Source organism: Octodon degus, unplaced genomic scaffold (assembly GCF_000260255.1).
Source record: "Octodon degus isolate 3935 unplaced genomic scaffold, OctDeg1.0 scaffold00045, whole genome shotgun sequence".
NCBI classification, from domain to species: domain Eukaryota; kingdom Metazoa; phylum Chordata; class Mammalia; order Rodentia; family Octodontidae; genus Octodon; species Octodon degus.
Genome location: NW_004524621.1, coordinates 798,439 through 818,789, shown reverse-complemented (window position 1 = coordinate 818,789; position 20,351 = coordinate 798,439). Strand labels below are relative to the sequence as shown.

The 20,351-nt window shown below is 44.2% G+C and overlaps 1 protein-coding gene across 1 annotated transcript in view; it reads left to right on the top strand.

The window, feature by feature from the left end:
- The first annotated feature begins 6,209 nt into the window (after positions 1–6,209).
- The window catches only part of Kcnj6 (potassium voltage-gated channel subfamily J member 6), a 235,601-nt gene continuing 221,459 nt past the window's right edge, over positions 6,210–20,351 (top strand). Inside the window, exon 1 of the mRNA XM_004631761.3 lies at positions 6,210–6,255. Within this exon, the coding sequence (XP_004631818.1) occupies positions 6,231–6,255 (25 nt within the window). The 5' untranslated portion in view covers positions 6,210–6,230. The remainder of the gene's footprint in view (positions 6,256–20,351) is intronic.

The following is a 20,351-nucleotide window of genomic DNA, read 5'->3' as shown; positions in this document are numbered from 1 at the left end:
CCTCTCTCTCTCTCTCTCTCTCTCTCTCTCTCTCTCTCTCTCTCTTTCTCTCTCTCTCTCCCTCCCTCCCTCCCTCCAATAATATCCAAGCAGGACACCACCACAAGCAATAAGCCAAAGTAAGCTCTGTCTCTGGAGAGTAAGATTCCCAAATTCCTGTGTTCTTTGCTTTTGACACCCCTCCAAGAGGCTGGCCCTGGGATGGTGGGCGGCCTGGGCTCATGCTCAGCAAACCATTTTTTTTTTTTTTTGTTTTGTAGGTGAATGTGTGTAGCTTTTTGTCTATTCTGTTTCTTTAATATAACTGATAGTAGGGGCCAGGAAGATGGCTCAGTAGGTTAAGTGCTTCCCTGGCAAGCACAAGGTCCCGAGTTCAATCCCTATATATATCTGATAGATAAAACCATAAAAGGTGTTCGTATTGGCAGGGCATCATGTGATGCTTGATCAGGTACACATGGTGTGGTGGCTAAGTGAGGCTAAGCCTTCCTGTGTCCTCAGCCATTCATCATTTCTTCAAGGTTAAACATTCATCCTCTTTCTTCGAGCTTTTTGAAATGCACAGTGTGTTATCATCTGTGGTCACCTCCATGCAGTAGCAGCCCCCAAAGAACTTCTTTAAGTGGACTAGAAAGCTTGGACAAAAGAGAAAGCACTATGTCCTGCCTCATGGGGTTTTGGCGGCCAAGATGTCCAGTCATAGGGCATCACTTCCCACTCCACTCCCAGCCCCTCAGTGGCGGCACTTCAATTTTCCAAAAGTCCACGTATCTCTTGCCTGAGTTGCAAGTCCTGCACTGGGACACGTGGGTGCATTTGGCATGAACATAGAATTTAAAAGCAAAAGTCAGTTGATGGATGTTTGGATTGTTTCCAAGATTTAGCTATTTCAAATTACTCTGCTATAAACATGGATGCACATATTGCTGTGGTATGATGCTTTCAGGTCTTCTAGAAAAATACCTAGGAGTGGACTAGCTGGGTAAAGCAACAGTTAATCCTTAGATTTTTTTTTCTGATAATCTGAACAACTAATTTGAAGACAACAATATGCAATATAACAACCATTGTTGAATTCCTGTCATTTTGTTTAGTGAAATTCTGCATTGTTTCTAATGCTGGTGGGGGTTTTTACTACTTTTATTCTCTTAAAAATTTTTAAAAAGAAATTCCATATTACAGCTGTGACTTAAGCAGAATATGTAGAAGCACTTAAAGAAACATGGCCTAGAAGTTATTTCAATCAAACATAATTAAGTAAATTGAAATATTAAGAAAATTAAAAAGTAAAACTCAGAGGAGGTGGTCGGGAGTAGGGCAAATTTGAGAGGCATCTGGTGAAGTTCTGAGGCATGAGTTTGGAGAAGGAGGAAGGGGAGTTTGGGGCATCAGGACAGGAGAATCAGGCCTGTGAGGTAGAAAGATGCAGAAAGGGCCTGGACTGATGGCAGTGACCTGGGCTAAGACATGCATGGAGAAGGCAGAATTGTCAGGGTGACTGGGCTCAGCTAAAGGTGATGCCTGCTTGGTCTGTGGCTGGAAAAAAATCTGAAGAAGAGAGTACCCAAGTTGGTATGATCCAGATAGTTTCTGGGACGTGAGGCCGGAGGCAGGTAGAGGCGGAGGGAGGTGATGCTAACTTGACCAACAGTTCAGGTTCAACATTAGGAGGAACCAGGACTCCAGGCAAACCCCTTCTGGGTGCTCCATGCTCTGCCCTGGGCTTGAATTCCCTGGCAGCCCCAGTATGGGTTGGGTGTGATCATGGCTAACAGCCTCTCTTTCATTTCACCATGCTCTAGTTTTAAATCTCTTCCCAGAATTGTAAAACCAACAACCAAGAAATCTACTGTAAAGGAAACTCTTAGCGTCAGAATACAGAAATGAATTTGCTCATATCCAGGAATGGAATGGAAATGCCTTCCCAGGCGGGTGTCCACACCAGCCAGCTGCAAACACCCCCTTTCTGATAATGAGGGACAGACAGAAGGCATTTAAAGACATTCAACAGAATGACTCAATCTCTTACCCAAAAACATGTGCCATGATTTCCATTGTAAGTTATGGTATGAGTGAGTCAGTGAGAGAGCTAAATTTAGAATTTTCAAGGGACTCTCCCCCACCCCTCAATGCTAGAAGCTTCCATTTAAGTTCAGGAGGAGTAAAATGCTGATGCAAGCAGTTTTTGACATTGCTGGGACTAAGCTACCCAGCACATCAGGATGACAACAGCTGCAAGGATCACCCACCAAAAGGACTGAGGCTGAAATGCTGCAGGGTCTTGGGGTCACATGATTAGTGGGGGCTTTTGGAGGATAGAATACCTAGAGTCTGGGATCCTGTGGTATTGGAAAGCAGTCTTTCCACTGGGCCATCAGAGGAGGACCAAGCTATAATGATCAGTGGCCCAGATGAGTAGAGAAGGAACACAGGGCCAGGGGAAGATGGAGTAGTAAGTCACAGGCTAAAACCAGGCATGGAACGCTGCTCCAGGGAACAGAATAGTAGAGCTGGTTAAGAGGGGCAGCCCAGAGTTAATAATGGAGCAAACCAAATCAGGCGCTTATGGGTCAAGGACAAGTTCCTGTTATTGAGCCCAAATTGAGCAAACTATGGGCATCCAGTGGCCTTTGAAGTAGCTGTGTGCTGGTTCATGTGTGCCAGTGTTGCTGTGACAATTCCGCTCTGCCATCTTATTTGTCTCTGCTATGGGACAGCAGGCCACTCTGTTTCTCAGCATCTCAGGATAAACCATGTTAGGCTAAATAAATATCATAGCTAAATGTCACAGCAGGCAGCTTGGCGGATGGCAGTTCCTCTGCTCCTTCTCTTCTCAAGGGAAATTACTGGTTTAAATCACAGGCAGTGTCTTGATTTCACCTCTGTGGATACAAGCTTGAGAAAATCAAGACTTGTTGTGGCATGATCGGAGTGGTGGGAGCAGCACCACGTGGAGGATGAATAACGAGTTTGCTAACTGTGCCATGGCACCCAAGCCATGACACATCAACTCAGGCACTAGATGTGCTCGGCAATTCACTGGGGAAAATGAATACCACCCCGAGCTTCTAAGAATGCAAACTCTGAGAGGCTGAGGCAGGAGGATGACAAGTTCAAGCTCAGCCTAGGCAACTTAGTGACTTAGCAAGACCCTGTCTTTTTTTTTTAAATGTTTTTACAATTTAATAAATAGCTTCTTGATGAATGTAGTCATGACAGTTGAGCAGTATCGAGTTATGGTTTTCTTGATTGGTCTGTAGTCTTCAGTAAATGTAAGAAGTTACTGTATGAAACATCTGTCAAACTAGTAAGACTGCATTGATGCATCCATCATTTTCAGGATTGTTAGTTACCTGAGCATATTTACCCCAGATAACCTTGCCTCCTTCTGTCATAAGGCCCAACTCACTCATGTTCACCTCAATCACTGTTCCTTTGGTAATCACACCCAAAGTTGTCTACAGTGGCGATGAAGGATTCTTTTTCACACCAAGTATTGGCAGGCAAAAGGTGGCTTTCAGTTCAGGATGTGTTACGTGGGCTTCTTAAAACGTAAGCCCATTGGCCTAATGAATCTTTCATATGTAGGTCATTTTCTTGTAAAGCCATCTCCAACAAAGCAGACTTTAGTAACCATCCTCTTCCATGCCTTCTTTTTTCTCTTTCCAGTTTGAATAACTTTTAATACTTCTGTTTCTCCTTGGGCATGAACTTTGGGCAAAGGAACTTCCCATTTTCCTGCCTTTTCTTTCCGTTTCTGCTTAATCATGTTGGAAAGTACTTTTGCACGAGACTGTCCTTCTCTGTCCAAAAGGTAGGCAGGTACTGCTCCTTGTGGAGTCTTTTCATCATTCTTTTGTTTGGTGTTTCTCTTTTCATGCATTTTGATAGTCTTCTTCATTTGTATTTTCTCCGTATGGCACTGTTTGTGGTAGAGCTTAGCCTTCAGGCCAATCATTTTGGTTTTTTGCCTTCTTTGAACATTCATGAACCTCTCGACTTTTGTTTTTTCTCATTTTCTCATAGTAATCCAAGCAGTACCCATAGCATTTATGATGTAATTCAATATATTCATTCTGTGGCATGATGACAGCTGCAGAGCCACCACTGGCAGCCTCAAGAGTGCAAAGAAAAGTCCTAACTTGGGGGGGTCCCAAACACACCAAGACCCTGTCTTAACACTAAAAAAAGACCTGAAAGACACAATCTAAAAGAGAATGGGTGTATTTAGGCTCACAGTTTCCAAAGTTCAGCCCATGACTGGCTCCAAAGCAGAAGCATCATGGTGGAAGGTCCTGACACAGGACAGCTGCTCACCTGATGGCAGTCAGGAAGCAGAGAAAAAAAAGGGAAGGGACAGGGAGCAAAAGCATACCCATCCAGATCAGGCCCCCAGTGACACCCTGTAACAGTACATTCAGCTACAAATTCATCAATGGATTAATCCACTGGTAAGTTTAGTGCCCACATGATCCAATTATCTTGAAAATCTCCACCTCTCAACACATGAGATTTTGGGTGACATTTTTGATCTAAAGAATAACATACACTATCATATATTTTTTATGTAGGATTATGGAGAAATATATGTCAAAAATTTCAATATTCATACCTTTGACAAAGTTATAACTAACCGTAGACTTTATCTTTAGGACCTAACGGGACAAGGAAGGGAACAAGGATGTGAATTAAGGGATGGTCATGATAATGTTTTGCTAGAGATCAAACAATGTAAATGAAGTAAGTGGAAAGAAGTAAAATATTATAAATGAATTAAATGGGAATGTTCTGGCTAAGGAAAATATGACAGAACAGTAATGAATGCTGTGTAGTAAAAAGTGATTGTTGTTCTACCTTTCTTGGAACAGAAAGGTACATATTTGTCTTAAGGATAAACGTGACTGGCTTATATCATCAAGTATGCATAGGAAAGTTATTTATATCTATCAAAAGGGATTATATTTCCATACCTGTAAGTAACCACACATATAGAACTGGGCCTGGAAAACAATACACAAATCAGTCATTTCCTCTGGGGATGACACTGTGAGAGAACCGTATGTGTATATTTTTCATTGTTTTCTGAGATTTTGTCTTGTTTTATTTTGGTGCTTATTTGTTTGTTTTATAATATCAGGAACTGAACCAAGGGACTTATGCATGCTAGGCAAGTGCTCTACCACTGAGCTACACCCCCAAACCTTTTTACTTTTTGCTTTGAGATAAGGTCTTTTTCTTTTTTTTTTTAAACCAGGAATTGAATTCAGGCCTTTGTGCTTGCTAGGGAAGTGCTTATTCTACTGAGCCATCTCCCTGGCCCAAGACAAGGGCTTGCTAAACTGCCCAGACTGGCCTCAAGTTCATTGTCCCTTTCCTTAGCCTCATGCTGAAGTTTGTAAATAATAAGCGTGTATTTATTTCACAATCAGAAAAAAAGGTCGAAAAGAAGGAAAATAACAACTTAATTTTTAGTCACTATTCATGTTAGGAACTCAGAGAAATTAAGGAAACTCAGAGAACTTTGAAGAAATTAAAGAGAGCCTTTCAGTAAAAATGACCATTAGATTCAAAGTCATGCTTTAATTAGGACAGATTCAGTTCTGTATGTATCAACCTGGCTTTCAAGCTCAGTGGGCTGTAACCTATATCCTGGTTGAAATAAGATGGTTTTAGCCCAAAATAGATAAGGTTAGAATCCTAGCAAAAGTTATGACCTTCAAATAACTCCAAAAGGACCCAAAAAATGGAAGACAAAGAAAGATGTATGAAATCCATTTAGTTCTTTGGATACCAAAATGACTACAAAAGTATCAGCTCCAAAAATATCCCAGAAAAAGGCATCTATAGGAGAAATAGAAAGCAAAAATTTGGCAAATAGCTGTCAAAAATCCAGTGTCAAAAAAAAAAAATCCAGTGTCAAAAAAGCCTTTGGAAACCAGTCATGTGTCACCAATTATATATATCCAAGATCAGTGTAATAGAAACTCACTGCCAAAAGCAATGGGACATTTTTAATGCCCTAAAAATCTCCTTTCAATAGCCACTCATAGTTTAGAGTTAATGTTAATATTTTTACTTGTCTAACCATTGGTGACAAATTCTGACCTATGAAAAAGAAGAGAGATATCACAATATCAACCCATTCTACCACATCATATCTAAGATATGTTTTACATAAAAGTGTCTTTTATTTTCATCTCTAGGAAAAGTACAAAGAAGAATCAAGAACAATGGCCAAGTTGACAGAATCGATGAGTAAGTAACCTGGAAGTTATCACTTATGTTTTGTTCCCAATAGAACAATACAAAATCATGTAGAAATGACATCCCTATGCAATTATTCGGTTTGTCCTTGATCTTTCACTTATGCAATGGTTGACATGTTTGACATAGCAGATTGTACTGTTCTGATGTTTCTCATGAATTATTAAAAATTTGTCTGGCTTGAAGGCAAATATCTGTGCTAATGTTGTTAGCCAAATTAAGAGTTAAAAATTGAAATAAGTTGTATCTGTAGCGCTGTGTGGAGGCTCAGAAACCAGAATAATTTCCACCTGACTTCTAGGAAGTTTAGCGCAAGGCATTGAAGTTGTATGTATATTATTTCATGGACTGCATAATCTAACAAAGGAAAGATTGGTGAAGGATTGTTAAAGCTTCCAGGTGTTGCACAGAAATTTCAGACAGAATTATTTTCAAGTGGAGTACTTGAGATGTGAGTACCTTGTAATGACTTATGTTTTGAATACATCAGTGTTATAATGCCCTCAGCTCTTAAGCGAACTATACAGGATACACAAAGCATTTTAGGAATAAAGTGGAATTAATTATAATAAATCATCCCGTAAATGAAAAATGTAATTTCCTCTGTTGAGGTTTAAATATTAGAGACTGTGCAGATACAGAAAAGCCGACAGTCCAGACCATTTTCTTTGAAAACGCACATTGCTCTTGGTGATAGATTTCACATGAAAAGTTATAAAGGACTTGCAAACCTTTCTACAGCATCTTTAGGGCTATGAATACCTTTACTCAACTTGGCTCTCAGAATTAACCATTACTCTTGCCCACTTTTAACGATGCACCTGCATGCTCCTATTATTCTACAGATCATAAGGCTATCAAATACAAGTATTTCTGTGTAACACACTTCATGAATCTTTATCCCCAACTCTTACCTGTCCCCTAGGAAAAGTGATGTTGACATTTGTTTACATTGCATTCTTGTAACTCCTGACCCCAAACTTCTGTCTAAATTCACGTAAATCCAGACTACATGCTAGATTTGCCATGTAAACGATGGCTCAGAGAGAAAAGGTAAGGAAAACCCCACACTGGGTATCGAGTTTTTCCTTGTCTTCTGTCTTTACTTCTCTATCTCCTCCTGCCTCTCTCTCTCTCGCTCTCGCTCTCTCGCGCTCGCGCTCGCTCTCTCGCTCTCGCTCTCACTCTGTCTCTCTCTTTCACACACACACACACACACACACACACACACACACACACTTCTTTTCTACCTCTAGTCTTACAGACTGAGAAATGTCAAAAGGATTCATCTCTTGATTTGAAGAACTCCAAATTAGGACCCATGTAATCCCAGTCCAAAACTGGGTCTTTGTAAGTGAAAAAATCATCTCAAAGTCATACAGGATGTACACTAATCAGACATGGCATGAAATAGGAAGGTTCACAGGACCACCGTAAATCTTAGGAGGCTGTATTTTCAAAATGTGGAATAGAAACATGGACAGCACTGACTCATTCACAATCCACAAGTGAATGGATTTCATTGCATTCTGTAAATCTGAATGACCAGCAAAAATGACCCACAGGTTCTCTGAGTGGCAAAAATAGCAATAACTTGGAGGCTAGTATCATTGCTTGTTACTGTAGTCTTCAGTGTACGGGTGAATTTAAAAAGTGTTGCACATGTGTTGTGAGATTAAAAGTTACATGGCTTTTGTTAGAAGTTGATAGTCTACTACAGTGAATATTGCTTTTGAACTCACCTAACTGAATTGTAAGATATTACAGGCTCTGTACTGGTCAATATTTCTGATAAAGACATTTTATTTTTTCAATCAGATTGAAATTTAGATTCCAGTTTTAGTCTAATAAGAGTGCCTCACTTCACTGCTACTTTGTTGGTTTTAGATTCAGGTTTGTTTCTAATCATTCTAGTAACTTTGGTTTCTGAATACATTGTCTTAAAAGAACTTGGTCAAAATTCAATTCTTAATGCTTGAGTAAGTGAAATGGTACAGACTTTCTTTTAAATTGCTTTGTTTTTAAGGAAAAGATCACAAAGACATGTTCAGTGTGTGAGGAAATATAAGGTTTAACAGCAGACTTTGGGGCCACATCCAAAATACCAGTTCACTCATTCTCACGAAGTTGCAAGATGTTACAAAATATGTTCTAAGGGGCCAGGGAGATGGCTCAGTAGAATAAGTGCTTGCCTTGCAAGCATGAGGGCTTGAGTTCAATCCCTGGTTCCAAAAAAAAAAAAAAATCCCCAGTACCGCAAAATAAATAAACAAAATATGTTCGATTTGCTGCAGCTCTTCTAGTACTATGAAACACTAACCCTATGGTCAGCACTAATAAACATATCGTAAAGTATTAATTCATGTAGTTAGTATTTAGTCTCCATAGAAAATCTATAAGGAAATAAGTACTTAAGTAAGGAGCTCCTAGCAATAGCTGAACAAAGACTGAATATAAAATTACTACACCATAAAGCTGATGAGTACATCAAATTTGCAGCCACCAGAGGAAAAGGACATCAAAAGAACTACAAATACCCAGGACAGAGTGCTCTGAATAGGTTTCCAGAACCAGTAAACACTTTGCTTGATAAACTGCCAAGCAAAAACCATCTGGTTACCAGAACATCTCTGCTTCACCAGAACTGCTAGTGACTCTTCTAGCATCGCCATACATGGCTAAATGCTATCAACTGCTAAGTACATACCACACCCTCGTTTTCTAGAGCAAGGATGAGAAGGATTCTTATCCTGTGCCATTAAACAATCATATCAAAAAAAAAAAAAAATCAACTGTAGTCATTTTTCTAAAGAGCAACTGGGGGGGTCGGCAAGATAGCTAAGTGATCTATAGCACCTGCTTAGGTAAGATTAGCAGGTACAGGGGACTGCAGTTCCATCCCCAGCACCACATGCCGTGCCAGACCTGCCCTCAGGATGGGCTGAACCAGCCAAAAAAAAATGGAGTAAAGAGCAACCAGGAGACTTAAAAATAGTAACAGATTTTTAATTGCCTGTTTAAAAGCAACTTTCTTTAGAAAAAAATAATACTTTAAAATATTTTGTTCCCATTATTAAAATGACCAACATGTTAAAGAGGGAAAAAATAGAAAGAAGGAAGATATGGAGGGAGAGAGAAAGAGAAAAAGCACATAAGAAAAATACCTATCTATCTATCTATCTATCTATCTATCTATCTATCTATCTATCGATTTATTAAGGAAAAAGACAAAAATCACAAGTAACAACAAAGCAGAGAAGCCAAAAAGGAGAGGTGAGCAGAGCTCGAAACAGAAAGAGGAGCCAGAGGACTTGAAAATCAGCAACTACAGGAGCCGTTCACCACGTGGACCCACACCCTTGCTCTGATGCTGCCCTTTGAAAGTTCAGTGTTTTCATCCTTGAGATGGATCTTTTCCATTTAGACCACCAGAAGCTCTGCTGAAAGGGGGCACCGGAAAACCCACCCTGGAGCTGTCTCGCTGAGCGTCCCCTTGGGCATTCCACACGCACTTTTTCACCCCACCCACCCACTCCAGCACGATGGAAAGCTGAGCCCCAGGGAGGTTGCTACCTCGCATGTAGCGACACGGACTCTGCCAGCATCAGGGATGAGCAGGCCCTGTCCTGAGCCCTGGGATCAAAGCCAGATAATGATAAATTAGAGGTGTCCAGAGACATGCAAGTAGCCCGGGGCTCTGAAATCACTTCATACCTTTGCAGGTACCTCTTACTTTTTTTTTTTTTTTTTTTTTTTTATAGTACTGGGGATTGAACTGACCCATTTTAAATTTTTTATTTTGAGACAGAATCTTGCGAAGTGACTAAGTTGCCCAGTCTGGCCTCCAACTTGTGATTTTTCTGCATCAGCCTCCCAGAACACCATGATAACAGGCATACACAATCAGGCCAGGCTGTTCAATTTCTTACATAAATTACTTCATGGCCTGTTCCTGCTGTTGTACCCTAAGAGCTCCTGGAAACACATATGTAGCACCCCCGTGGTTTTTCTGTAGTCCTAATTGCAGTCACCTATCAAGTCCTGTATACAGGGACCAAAATGCAAGTTAGACAGGTAAGGAACTAGTGCCAGTCCCTTCTCCAGGCTGCAGGACCTGGCCCGCGCCTCTGTTGCCTTCCCCAGTCATGTGTTAGCAGCAGGTTGTTGTGTCAGTACAGGATACCTCAGTTTCTTGGACCTCCCTCTAAGCTCTGTGGGCAGGAGGAGCTGACTTCCTCCACCTTGCAGGCTCTCCTGAGCACATGTGCCCCAGTCTTTCACTTTTCCTGCCAGAGCATCCCTGGGCCACACTCATGAGTCATTCCACCCAACCCACCCCCTCCTCCCAAGCCACCTGGGTGTGATAACTGTAACACCACACCTAGGAAAGGGCACAGCTACTCAACATTATCATAAACAACAGAGTAGCAGCCCTATTCCAGACAACTCTAGGCACTGAATCCTGACCCAGCCCCTGAGAGAAGGAAATCATGGCTCCTCACCACCCATGGCCACTGACTGCTCTGCAAAGTATTCCTTGACCCTGGCTTTCTGCTTTAAAGTAGAGGGAATTTCTCCTATGATTAATGAAACAGCTCAAATTTAGCACAGATCTGAACTTTTCCTGGGTCAAATGAAATAAGGAGGGGAACCAATTACAATCACCACATATTAAATTAGATCTATTACAGCAAAGTGGGTTTTTTAAATTATTTATTTCCTTTCCTATGTTGCTGCTCCTCTAACTCTGGCATAGCGTTAAGGCTTTGCAAGGATGGGGCTCCTTCCTGCATGGGGGCAGACTTGGGTGAAAGAGGCCAGACACTAGAACTGAGGGACCCCTGCACAGGCCACCTGGTTACTTGCAGATAGCAGGTCCTTGCCCACAAGACCTTCCTGCTCAGACCTCAGCTTGCTCTTGGATGAAAAAATTACCAAGAGATGAGCAGGAAGCCATGGGAGTGAGTGCCAGGCTTGAGCACTGGCTAGAGGGGGAGGAGGAAACTGGTAGAAGAGTTGCTTGTGGGAGGAGCAGAGCATGGACTGCAGGCAACTGGGCAGAAAGGAAGGGTCAGGTCGTAAAAGGACCATGGGCCACTGGAGTTATTTAATGGATCGGTAATTTGCAGTGAGTCCATTCATGCATCGTGTAGCCAATTGTAGGTAGGGAAACTGGAGAGAAGCAGCCAGGAGCTGAACAGCAGTTGAGCCAAGAGACTCCATGGTCTGCACAAGGGTGGACTTGAAATGCACTAAAGAAGCAGAAGGTGACTGAGGAAAAGAAAGGATTTAGAAGTGAAGTGACCCGCGCCTTGAGCCTAGAGAAGTGGTGGGGCACTGAGGGCTGGAAATGCAGACAGAAGGAAGAATATTTTGAGGAGCCAGTACATGGAGTTCAGATGTGAATGTACTAAGTTTTGGGTTTGTGCAATAGTTAGTATAGGCTTCTGTTGCTTGGAGTGACCTGAGACACACAGTCAGCATCCTTCTAGGGAAAGTTACGTGCTCAAGTACTAGGGGGCAGCTGTGAGCCTGCAGGGTGTACAAGGCAGCGGGTTACTGAAATAACAGAATGCCCCTGGGGCTCAGCATGCTCAAACAAGCCACTCCAGGACACCAGATGGTGCTTTCTTCCTTGCAATGCAATTTTAAACACTGAACCTTGTCTCTTCCCCCCACACACACACACACAGAACACACACACACACACACACACACACACACACACGGAGTTGTAGCATCATCTCAGAAGTCATGATCTAATGTCTAACTTGCTACTCTGGCCTACTCACTTCCTGCCACTACACACTTCCAATCATCACTTCTGACTTCTGTGCAGTTCACTTACGCTCAGGGTCCCCACGAGATCTGAGGTGGTAGCAGCCTGGGGCTGCACTGTGGTGTCTTCCTGACAAGGAGGAACGTCTCTTCAGGAGTGAGTGCAGGTCCCCTTGCAGCCCCAAGGACCCCTCAACCTCAGCTCTTGGGCAGTGTACCTTCTACTTTACTGTCTTGGCTACTTTCTTCATTTCAGAGACACAATACCAGACAGACATAGATTAAGGGGCAAAAGATTTCTATTGGTTCACAGATTGTAGAGGTTTTAGTCCACAGTCTGCTAGTTCCCAAAGCTGGGCCTGTGGTTAACTTAGTGTCTCTCCAAGGTTCCCTTGGTAAAGCTTCCCAATTCTGATCCGTTAGGGCTAGTATGCAGCTGCGGGATTTGAGCCTGACCTGCACATGACTGGTGCAGGTGACCCCTAGGGCAAGTGTGAATCAGGGTAAACAGGTGCAGATGAGCCACAAGGTCAGCACAAGGTGCAGGAGAATTCACGCAGTGAGGCACCAGGCTGGTGTGAATCTGGTTTGGGTCTGCCAGCACAGCTACCTGCAGCAGCAGCCCTTCCCTTCTAAGCAGTTCTGCCATGTGCATCTGGAACTGGGTCCTGGAGCCCAGCACGCAGTCTGGTTCTCCTCCTCCCGTGATCTAGAGCTGGATAATACGCCTCCACAGGCCCCATCTGCTCGCACTTGCCAGATGGGTGCCACTGTCCCCACAAGTAGCTCCAAGGATCTTAACTAACTCTTTTCCATGTATTCATTCCTGTTACTTGCAGGATCCATGAGGGACAGAGTGCATGCTGGGAGAGAACAGGTCGGAGGGAGGCAGGACCCCATTTATACTTCCCAATCACAGGCATGTAGTCCTCATACAATATCTTCTTTTAGCACCACTTGTAGGGAGAAAACTATTCTTTAATCAAAAGCAAATTTAGCCAGGAGTCTCTTCCCCTTCTTTACTCTTCTGAAGAGATCTTTTTTTTTCCATTGTGACCCATGAGTTTCTTTACTGAAAAGCATTGTGAGTTCAAGTATAAAGAGCTTCCTGGCCAAGACTGTGGGCATTGTTATCCAGAATGGGACACCAGGCTGAAATGGACTCTCAGCCTCCATCACGCTGGTGTCTGAGCTGTCTGCCTGTGGGTGGCTTTGCACCCCTCCTGTGTGCCCTTCCCCTCCCTGCCAGGGAGGGAATTCAGTGCTTTTGCATTTCTTGTCTGCTGCTGGTCCTTCACCCCAAAGCGACTTCTCTGTAAGAACAGAGAAGAATAGTTCTAACAACACCCACAGAACTGACCTGTGGTTTCAGCGATCTTTATGGTAGAACTCACAGGATTGCCAAACAGCAAACCAGGTGAGCTTACTGCTAGCCCATATTCAAAAGAAAATGGGAGTACTCTGTGTCCTCAAACCCATTTCTGTTCATCCTGTGACTCGGCAGTCACGTAGACCCTTCCTTCTGATGAATATCTACAAGGTAAGAAACTCATGGGTCTGGTGACCCACCTTTCTTTAGCACTAGAAAGAATCAGACTTGGGCTTTCTCCGTCTGGTTACCATTGCCATTTTGGAGCTGGAAAATGCTCCCTATTAGTCCTGTGGGGTGACGATGGCTGTTCTATGTATAACAGTGCCCTTGACCTTGACCCATAGGGTTCCAGGAGCACCCACCTCTGCCCAGGTGTCTCAAGCAAAAATCTTCAGACATTGATAAACTAAAGGCTGAGAATCATTGCTGCAGATGAAACTGAAGGAAAGAAGGAAGGCTATGCAGACACATTTCTTTCTTCTTCCATGGCAATGGAAGTGACGTCCAGGCCCTCCCCAGGCCATGGTCTCCATTAGCATCTTGCCCTGGCATCCCAAGCTCTCATGGCTCCATACTGAATTTGGAAAAGGTCAACCCAAACCACTGCTGGCAGCCCCCAGGAAAGGCTATCTGCTTGCCCTCTTGACTCGATGGAGATGATCAAGCCATTAGTATTTCTATGTTATAGATGACACAGTTGAAACTCTGAAAGATAAAGGAATTTTCCCAATGTGATAACATTCAAGTGTAGCATTGGAAATACCACTGCCGCCTCTGGGACTGGCAGATTCAGCAGAGTGGAAGAGTGGGTGGTAGAGGGGGCTGGTTCCAAAACAGTTGTCATTTTCTCCTGGAAGCTGGAATGAGCATCATTCTTTCCAAAACAGTTTTTAGGACCTGCCCAGTGACTTCCCTGGTAACAGAAGTTCCCACTCACTTCGCCTCTCAGTGCCACTGCTCCCTTAGGACAGCCACATCCTCTCTACTTCTTCATCAGCCTTGACTTGGGAGCCGGGACACCGTGAGCAAAGCCTCCCTGTGGTGTTTCACCCCAGTGCCTTCCTCTTCCCTTCAGGCTGGCTGGGACTCTGCCCCATTCAATTTCCAGCCCCTAAAGAATGTGATCACAGACAAAACAATTGCTCAGGGCTTGAGTCACAGTGCTGCTGGCCCACGTTGGCAACTAGGAGACAGCAGCTGACCCTGGCTGCCACCGCCATCTGCTGGGGCCACGAGCTCCAGAAGTCTCTTCCTCTGGCCTCCTGCCTGTCCTGCCAGCCCTACAGATCTCCTTCCAAGTGAATGGGCTGCTCAGGCAACAGCAAGGGCTCCAATTCCTGTTCCAGACCCAAGCCCTTTATCACTGCTCCAGAGCTGGGTCCCAGCACCCAAAGTGGCAGGGACACACACCCAACCCCACTTGCCTTTGCTTCAGCCCAAAGGAGAAACATCAACAAACACATTTGAAACTCTTGTCTCACACTCTCTCATAGAGCCCTCCCGCCTCCCACCCACCACCAGCCAGGCTCTCTGTCTCTCCTTCCCTCCCCCCTCCCACAGGCTGCCACCTGGCTCCAGAGCCTGCTCCACCCTCCACCACCTGCTACCCACTCCTGTCCTCCCCGCTGGCCCCCAACATCAGTCTCTAGCAACAACAGGTTTGAAGATCAGACCGTGAGGTGGGGGTTGGGGAGCCAGGCTTTCTCCTGAGCAAAGAGAGAACCTGCAAGCAAATATCCATAAGAAAGAGACTTCCAGAGTTGTGGCAGACTGGACAGAGATCCAGGCAAGAACTACATGGCCATCACCCCAGGTGCAGAGCACACTTAGCAGGCGAGCACCTGAGAGCCTGCACCACTGTGTTCTAAAGGCAGAGCTCCCCAGAGCACTGCAGTGGACACGGAGGTGCTGCACCAGGGATCCTGGGTGCCACCCAGCCCTGAAGCAACTGGCTGAGGGCTGCTTTTTTACTGTCTTTGCCTAGTTTGGTCCCAGTGAAGGGGATGGAGCTCTCTAGGGAATTCTCATCCGCACTATCACACAATTCCTCCTTTTGGGAGGAGGGAGCTGCTGCCTGCCCCCAGCCTGGCTCTTCCTCCTGGTAACAGGAGCCTGAGCTCTGGAACTTCTCTATGAGAGGAAGCAGGCAGGGAAGAGCCCAGCTCCCCAGCAGCATGCTGCCTGCATTTCAGGTGTGCTTTCCAGTGGTGCTTTGATTTAATCTTCTTCAAAGATACTGAATTTCAGGCTCAAAGGTATTGGGGCAGCAGCATCTGATGCATAGGTATTGACTCAGAGTTGTTCTGTTGCACCTGGCACAGCTTCCGTGCAATCAGCAGGGCATCAGTGACCCCTGGAGGGCAAAGTCCTCACAGTGAGGCACATAGTCTCAGTGGCTGTAGCACCACACACTGCTGGCTCAGCCCCTCTGGCCAAGCCACAGCAAGAGAATCATCCAGCCCTTCTTCTCCAGGTTTCTGTAACTGGATATTGAAGCTCCCAGCAGGGTTTTGATAATGCACTTAAAGCTAAAGGGTGGGTCTATACGAGCTAATATCTATATTTACGTCTATAACTAAGTATGAGTAATTGCATTCAATACGTACATATGGGTATGAGCTAATAGGTACATTGAAAGCTAATAGAGACTCATTGAAATGTATTCATTTATGGAGAGCTAATATACATTGCACATAAAATTAGGGTGGCAACTGTCCTGTGTTAGGCACTCAAAACGTTATTCTTTTCCCAATGTTACATTTTTCTTACTGTTCTCATGCCCATTATAAGATATTCACATTGTCAAATTTCATCATTTTATATGCCATGTTGGATGATCTGAAATACTAAAAATTATGACATGGCTCTACAGTTTTGTAAGTTGCTACTAAATAATTACTGTTATCTGGGCATAGTGGCACATGCCTATGATCCCAGCTAGTCAAGAGGCTGAGACAGAAGGATTGTAGCAAGCTGGAGACAAGCCTTGGCAACTTTAGGGTGACCCTGTCTCTTAAGAGGTGGGCTGGTAATGTAGCTTAGTGGCAGAGAGTTTGCCTATCATGGAAGCCCCTGGGCTCACTCCTCAGTGTACAAATGCAATTTCTACTACTACTGGAATTTGAATATGTGGTACTTGCTACCTTCCATACCTTTATTCAGAGGATAACACAGCACTTCGCCCTAATGCATCATTTCACCATGGCCAAGGACTCTGCCCCTGGGCTTAGTTGCTGACCCCAGAGCAGCAACACCTCCAGCTCACCATGTGGATGCCTCCTTCAGAATGCCATCTGCAGCACCCAGATGGGTGAGGCTGCCCAAGGTGCTCACTCCCTGTGCATTTGGCAGCTCCTAGGAAGAAAAACCATGCTTCTGACTTCCTAATGCCAAACCCTAGCACAAAATGCTCCCTGCTTGGCTGCGAGCGATTTTTTCCCAGTAGATATGTGTTTAATTTAGATTCTCACTCTCATCCAAGGCTAGAAGAGCCTAATGAAATCAAAGTAAAGAATAAAATGTATCCAGGCATGGTGGTGTGCATCTGAAATCTGGAAGGCTGAAGAGGATCTCAGGCTCAAGCCCTGTCTGGGCAGAGTAGCAATTTAGCAAGATCTTGGTCTCAAAATTAAAATGGAATAAAACAAAGAGCTGAAGATGTAACTCAATGTAAAGGCCCTGTGTTCAATTGTCAATACTGGAAAAAGAAGCACTAATGGCTATTAGGCTTTGGCTCTCAAATGGTCTCCTCCAAGTTGTCTTCTCACAGTATCAAAGTCCCCACTTCAAGAGACAAGCTCTGCTGTCATTTTCTCCCCTGCACAAGAAGGCTCACGGTCAGATACCAAAGAGGCTGAAACAGGTCTGGATGTTCTCAAACCTGTTTTACCCCACCTGCACAAGCTTTTTACAGTCTCTTCCTGGCCTTAGTAAAGAGAAAGACATCAGACATGTCACTAAAACTGCTCTGGAGGAACTTCTCTTTATCCTATCTGTAAATATTACTCTGTGACCATCACAAAAGGAAGAAAGTTCCCCAAGTGCATTTGAGAACTGTATTCCTCAGAATTGTCTTAAATGATTTTTCCTCACACCACCTTAAAACACAATCTGGTAGTTTAAATCAAATCATTAATAACTAACGAAGCAACCAATGAGTACTTGTTAGCAGGCACCATGGGTAGGGGTAAGTCCCAATACCAGAGCCACAACTCAGGCTGGCATGGAAGGGAGCCTGGCTGTGAGCAAGACAAGAGCAAACCCAGCATGTCGGTGACCTGCAGACCCAATGTTCTTCTTCTAACCAAAACACAGTATCAGATGAAGATTAGTTCAGAACAACTCCTTCCCTGAGGAAGCGACCCAACAGGATACTTAAACTTCAGTGTAGCACAGTGGGGGAGTATGTGCTCAGCATGCTTGAGAACCTGAGCTCAACTCCCAATGGAAACAAGGAAGGGAGGGAAGCAAAAGGGAGGGAGAGAGGAGGGAAGAGAGAGAAGGGGCAGGGAGGGAGAGAGGGAGGGAGGGAAAGGAAGAGAAAGAAAGGTGAGGTCATTACAGGAAGAACATCTCCAAGCTGCTTACTGTAGAACAAAGGTATATGTGTACCTTTCTGGATAGAATTACTCTTGGACCCAGGGAAGTTCAATCCTATAGCTAAGATCTGGAAAGAGACAGATCTCTTCATAAGCCACCCACAAAGATTCCATAAACACTAGACTTTGGAGAATGGACAGCACTTTCATAAGGAGTGGAAAAGGATATCAGTGCTGCAGGTTAGTGCACAAGTGGAGGGGAAGGGTTGGAAATGGGAGGCTTTTCATTCTCTTAGGAGAAAGAAATGGAGGCAAAAGAACACAGAGTGTGCTTGTAGAACAATAATCAGAACATACTGACCAAAAACGGACATTTTCAGTCAGGAAATATATTCCACACTCCTCTACTTGTAGTGGGGTCAACTCATCACAAGTTGAAAATGTGAATCGAAAGTGCATTTAATACCCCTCGCCTACTGACCAGTGGAGTGCAGAGGCACACTCACCCCATAGGATTCCTTGTTCCTCCTGAGACTGCACAGGGAACAGAGAACCACAGTCATTGCTCTGCCCTGCCTAGGGAGGAGATTGGACCACATATCACTAGCCCAGGAATAATCAAAATGCATAATTCAGTGTGGAGTCTACTGAAGGCCTCATCACCTTTATACCATCATGAAATTGAAAAGCCCTAAATTGAGCCAGCATCATAACTGAGGAACCATCTGTAGTAAAAGAAAAGTCTAGGGCTGGTGGATGGGGTCAAGGGGAGCAAAGCACTGGCTGCTAGGTAAGGAGCTGGTGCACTACCCTACAGACCAACATTTCCTGAGGTGCATTCCTAGAGGTATCAGTTCCATGTTATTCTCAGGACAGATTTTAAAAATCAGGATTTGGAGAGAAAGTTGTTGATTCAACAAGTTTAGGAAGTATCAGCCCCTCTTGAGATTCCCCAATGCCTGTTTGTGCAATAAAGGTATTAGTTATACCTTTATTGGACAGGCACTGTCCTGAAGTTAAAAAATCTTCCCAATAACTGTAATAGACTAAAAAATAGACACCCACATATCTCTATGTCATAATCTCTGGAGCCAGTCAAGGGATTACTTCAGATGGACAAAACCAGGGGAGGAGTTATCTTAGCAAATGCAATGAAGGATCTGGGTTGGAGAGATGATTGGGCAGGTGAGCCCTATATGCAATCACATGGATCTGTGTAAGGATCTGTGTAAGAGGGAAGCAGAGAGACTTGAGCACACAGTGGAGGAGTCCAAGGAGGACAGAACACAGAGACGTGCAAAAGCACTCGCCTTGAAGATGAAGGTTACAATCCCCCAAGCCAAGGACTTCCATAGGCAACAGGACCTGAAATAGAAAGGAAGACTTCTGCCCCAGAGCCCCAAGGAAGCACAGCACTGCAGACATCTTCACTTCAGACATCATCCACAGAACTGGAAGTGTGAGTTGATGTCATTTCAGACCTCCACGTTCCAGTCATTTGCTACAGCATCCCTAGGGAATGAAGTTGTGTTTCAGAATTACATTTCTTAAAAAGGTAAAATATTATAGACATTATGAAGGTGTTAAATGTGGTACTAAGAAAATATTTTGCTTGAAGGACAACCAGTGGGCTTACCAAGTTGGGCTTTTGAATCTCCCAGATGCGTACTGATCCTTGAAATTGACTAGAACAACAAACGCACTCATTAAGGTACCAAGTTACACCTCTGCACTGTACATAGTATGATGTTTGGATATACACACACCATGGGAAATGATTCAATCAAGCCAACTCATGTGCCCACCACTGCTGTTGTAGTCAGGGTTTGTAATGGACAGGTATTAAAACAGGACACAGTTTATAGGATTGTTTTATAATACTCACCCAAAAGAGTCAAATGCAAAAGGAGGACATGGAATCTGTCCACACACTAGAGACCTGAAGAATCCAGCTAAGGGCCTGGATCCCATGGCAGTGTGGTGCACAAGTCCAGCTGGAGACCTAGAGGCCACAACAGGGCCCCGCACAAGTCCAACTGGAGGCCTAGACCCCATAATAGTGTCTCATGGGAATCTGTATCAAGGGCCTGCACTGGGAAACCCAAAGGTCAGTGGTAGAAGCTAGAAAGTCTTTGCCAGTGGGATGGAAGGGTCTGTGCCAGCAGGCTGAAGGATCTGCACTAGAGCCAGGAAGTGATGCTCAAAGTAAGGACCAGAGCTATCCTAAAAAGACCCAGAGCCATCCTCAGTGATAGCAAGATCCCACGCTCCTCTGACAATGACAGCAGCTGAATTAATATTAGGAAAGCCAGGGGCTGGGAAGACTGCTCAGTAGAATAAGAGCTTGCCTGGCAAGTGCAAGGGCCTGGGTTCGATCCCTGGTTCTGGAAAAAAGAAAA